Source organism: Triticum urartu, chromosome 2 (assembly GCF_003073215.2).
Source record: "Triticum urartu cultivar G1812 chromosome 2, Tu2.1, whole genome shotgun sequence".
Taxonomy (NCBI): domain Eukaryota; kingdom Viridiplantae; phylum Streptophyta; class Magnoliopsida; order Poales; family Poaceae; genus Triticum; species Triticum urartu.
In genome coordinates this window covers 478,154,990-478,157,489 of record NC_053023.1, presented here as the reverse complement: position 1 = coordinate 478,157,489, position 2,500 = coordinate 478,154,990, and the positions used below count along the sequence as shown (strand labels likewise).

Genomic DNA, 2,500 nt, shown 5'->3' with positions numbered 1-2,500 from the left:
TTTTTCTCTTCCAACCAAATGAGGCTACGTAAGTTTCCTATAAGGATTTTTTTACATAGAACCGCAATATGGCGCAGAGCGCATAGGTACGCCGTACGCCCCGCGTGGAAGAGCGCATCGTCAAGGGTTTCATCCAAGACGTCATTACGGTATTTTTCGGGGGAATTTCTCGTTACGAGTCTCAACTGGCCAGATGCTCTTTCAACGTCAGTTCCTCACCGCCTCCGCGAGGTCAGAGCAAGACGCACAGTTTTCATGACCATCACCAGATCGTAAAGTGAAACTTTGTTGATTAGCTTAACTTTTTGTAGACAAAAGAAGGATCGATCACATCAACCCTCCTGGCCCATTTACAGATACCAAAGACCTAACACTTACTTAACCAAATTCAGAGCAAGACCGATAAAGCAAACCTATAAAAGCAAACCTATATGCTAACACGACTTGCAGAGATAAACGACTACTATAACTTTCTCCCGAACCGAGAGCAAAGACGAGAGACACTGCAACATCATCATCATCTCCAAACATCGATCGGGGCGCATCGACCGGGCTTACGGCTTCCCGTTCCCCTTCTTCTTCCAGAACCTGCGGTAGAACTGCACGGTGCGGCCGTTGAGCGGCTGCGTCGGCCTGTTGTTGCGCCGGTAGCCCTCCTCCAGGGGCGCGATCAGGGCGGCAGCCTGCCCCAACGTCATCTCCCTCACCTGCACCAGGTTTCTCCCAGGTTCAAACATCAAACGAATTCAGAGCACAAGCTGCGATTCAGCGGTAATCCTCCTTTTCGAAAGTAAAAAAGTTAACTGGTTTGGAGGCCGGTTACGACGACGTACCCTGCCGTGGATGTTCCAGATGACGTTCTCGGTGCACGGCGGCGTGGTCAGCGACCCGACGTACCGGTAGTACATGTTGGCGTAACGCCGCAGCGGCCACATGTTGACGACTCCGGCGGGGATGGGAGCGCCTTTCTCGGCCCTGCAGGCCTCCACGTAGAGCTCCGATAGCTTATCCTGCAGCTGCCATCCATCAACGGACCAAACGGTCAAATCTAGAAACGAATCCGCAGTCAAGGCATACAAACTTTTTGAGGATCAAAACTCACCTGCATGAGGAAAGGGTCTGGCCTGCCGAGCCGGTACAGGATCGACACGACGGATATGTTGCCGTCGTCACTGAAGTGAACCATGTGCTGCTCCACCGCAAACCTCTCGCCGTTGATGGTGTGCTCTGAAGGAGAGTGCCAATGGATGTTGTCCAGCTTGTACTTCACCCCGTCGATCTGCACCGTCCCAGCAGCATCCTCGCACCGCAGCTGCATCGACCGATCACACAGGACAAGAACACAGTGAAACGCAGCGAGAGGATGAAACGCAAACTGCTGAACGCAGAAGGCAGGTAAGCGGCGTTTGGTTGAGAGCAAAATTACCGCGATGTTGAAGATGTTGTCTACGAGGGTAGCATTCGCGGCGGTGTACTCCCTGTGAAGAGGCCCCAACATCGGGTTGTAAACCACGTCTCTGGTCTTGATATCAACCGGAGACTGGTACGTCCCCATGGCGCACTGCGTGAAGTTGGGGTCCAATCCCCCCCAGTGATCGGGGCCGAGAGGACCGGTGTACCCAAACTTGGCACCATCTGCTACGCATCAAGGATGGTTGGGCATATCATACATCAAAAACACAGTGAAATCCGAACCGCAAATGTGCTAGGAAGAAGAATTAACGTACTGCTGTCACATGCAAGGGAGGTGAGAAAGCAAGCGCACAGCAGCAGCAGAGCAATGGCTGATGCATCTCCGTCGCGAGTACTCCCCATCTTCTCCTGCAATGGGTGTGTTCTTCGAAGTTAAGCCGCAGGTAGAACAGAAGTAGAATGCGCAAATAAATAGGGGGCGAATAGACAGATAGTGCTTAATTGTGGCACTGTGGTGGCCATCGGCCGGCCCGAGCTCCGCCTACCTCTGCTTTGCCAAGTGCGATGCTCTGGTCCTGGGAGCAGTGGACGCGCCCGGTCTACTGGAGATGCAAGGTCCTGCAAAAAGACAGAGGGAAGGTGAGGCGATTCGCTATACCCATCACAAGATCATGCGCAAAAGAGCGTAATCATGCAGGGCCTCGATCGAGAAGAGATGAGGTCGTAGGCCGGGATGCTGATAGCCACACACCGTCACCTCACAAGAACCCGAGTAGCCTTTCCAAAAGGCGAGTAGTCGACCTCGAGCTCTCGGTGCTGGAATCTTTCTTCCGAGACGAGACCCGAGCAAGAACGCGCGCTGCCGGTGAAGGTGCTAGCTATGGCTCCAGTCTCCTATTTATACACAGGGCAGGGCAGGGCAGGTCAGGTCAGGTCGCCACTAGCCGATGTGGCCCATCACTCTTGCTTGCAGAGAGTTACGGTGCGCGTGGGAGGAGTGGTGGCTAGTGCTCCCCGCGGTAATCGTAGCACGTACGTACGTGCTAAGCAATTTCACCGTGCATGCTGCATGCACGAGTCGTGCTTC

General features: G+C 53.8%; 1 protein-coding gene across 6 annotated transcripts; it reads right to left on the bottom strand.

Annotated features, from left to right (window-relative positions):
- Positions 1-268: 268 nt before the first annotated feature.
- On the bottom strand, positions 269-2,295 carry LOC125541694 (alpha carbonic anhydrase 1, chloroplastic-like). Of its 6 annotated transcripts, none has more exons than XM_048705038.1 (7): positions 2,171-2,295; positions 1,959-2,031; positions 1,728-1,821; positions 1,427-1,638; positions 1,103-1,312; positions 834-1,016; positions 269-707 (listed from the first exon to the last, which is right to left on the bottom strand). In XM_048705038.1, exons 3-7 carry the CDS (start codon positions 1,813-1,815, stop codon positions 555-557), a joined length of 846 nt encoding a protein of 281 aa, XP_048560995.1. In that variant the 5' UTR covers positions 1,816-1,821; positions 1,959-2,031; positions 2,171-2,295; the 3' UTR covers positions 269-554. The 6 variants fall into 6 exon arrangements, with proteins under 6 accessions (XP_048560995.1, XP_048560994.1, XP_048560991.1 ...); XM_048705037.1 differs by having other exon boundaries at positions 2,165-2,286; XM_048705034.1 differs by having other exon boundaries at positions 1,427-1,635; positions 2,165-2,286.
- Positions 2,296-2,500: the final 205 nt, after the last annotated feature.

Coding starts and splice junctions, on each gene's coding strand:
- LOC125541694 (XM_048705038.1), bottom strand. CDS start 1,815: ATGGGGAGTACTCGCGACGGAGATGCATCAGCCATTGCTCTGCTGCTG. Junction 1,017..1,102: donor CAGACCCTTTCCTCATGCAG/GTGAGTTTTGAT, acceptor GATGGATGGCAG/CTGCAGGATAAGCTATCGGA. Junction 708..833: donor TCTGGAACATCCACGGCAGG/GTACGTCGTCGT, acceptor AACCTGGTGCAG/GTGAGGGAGATGACGTTGGG.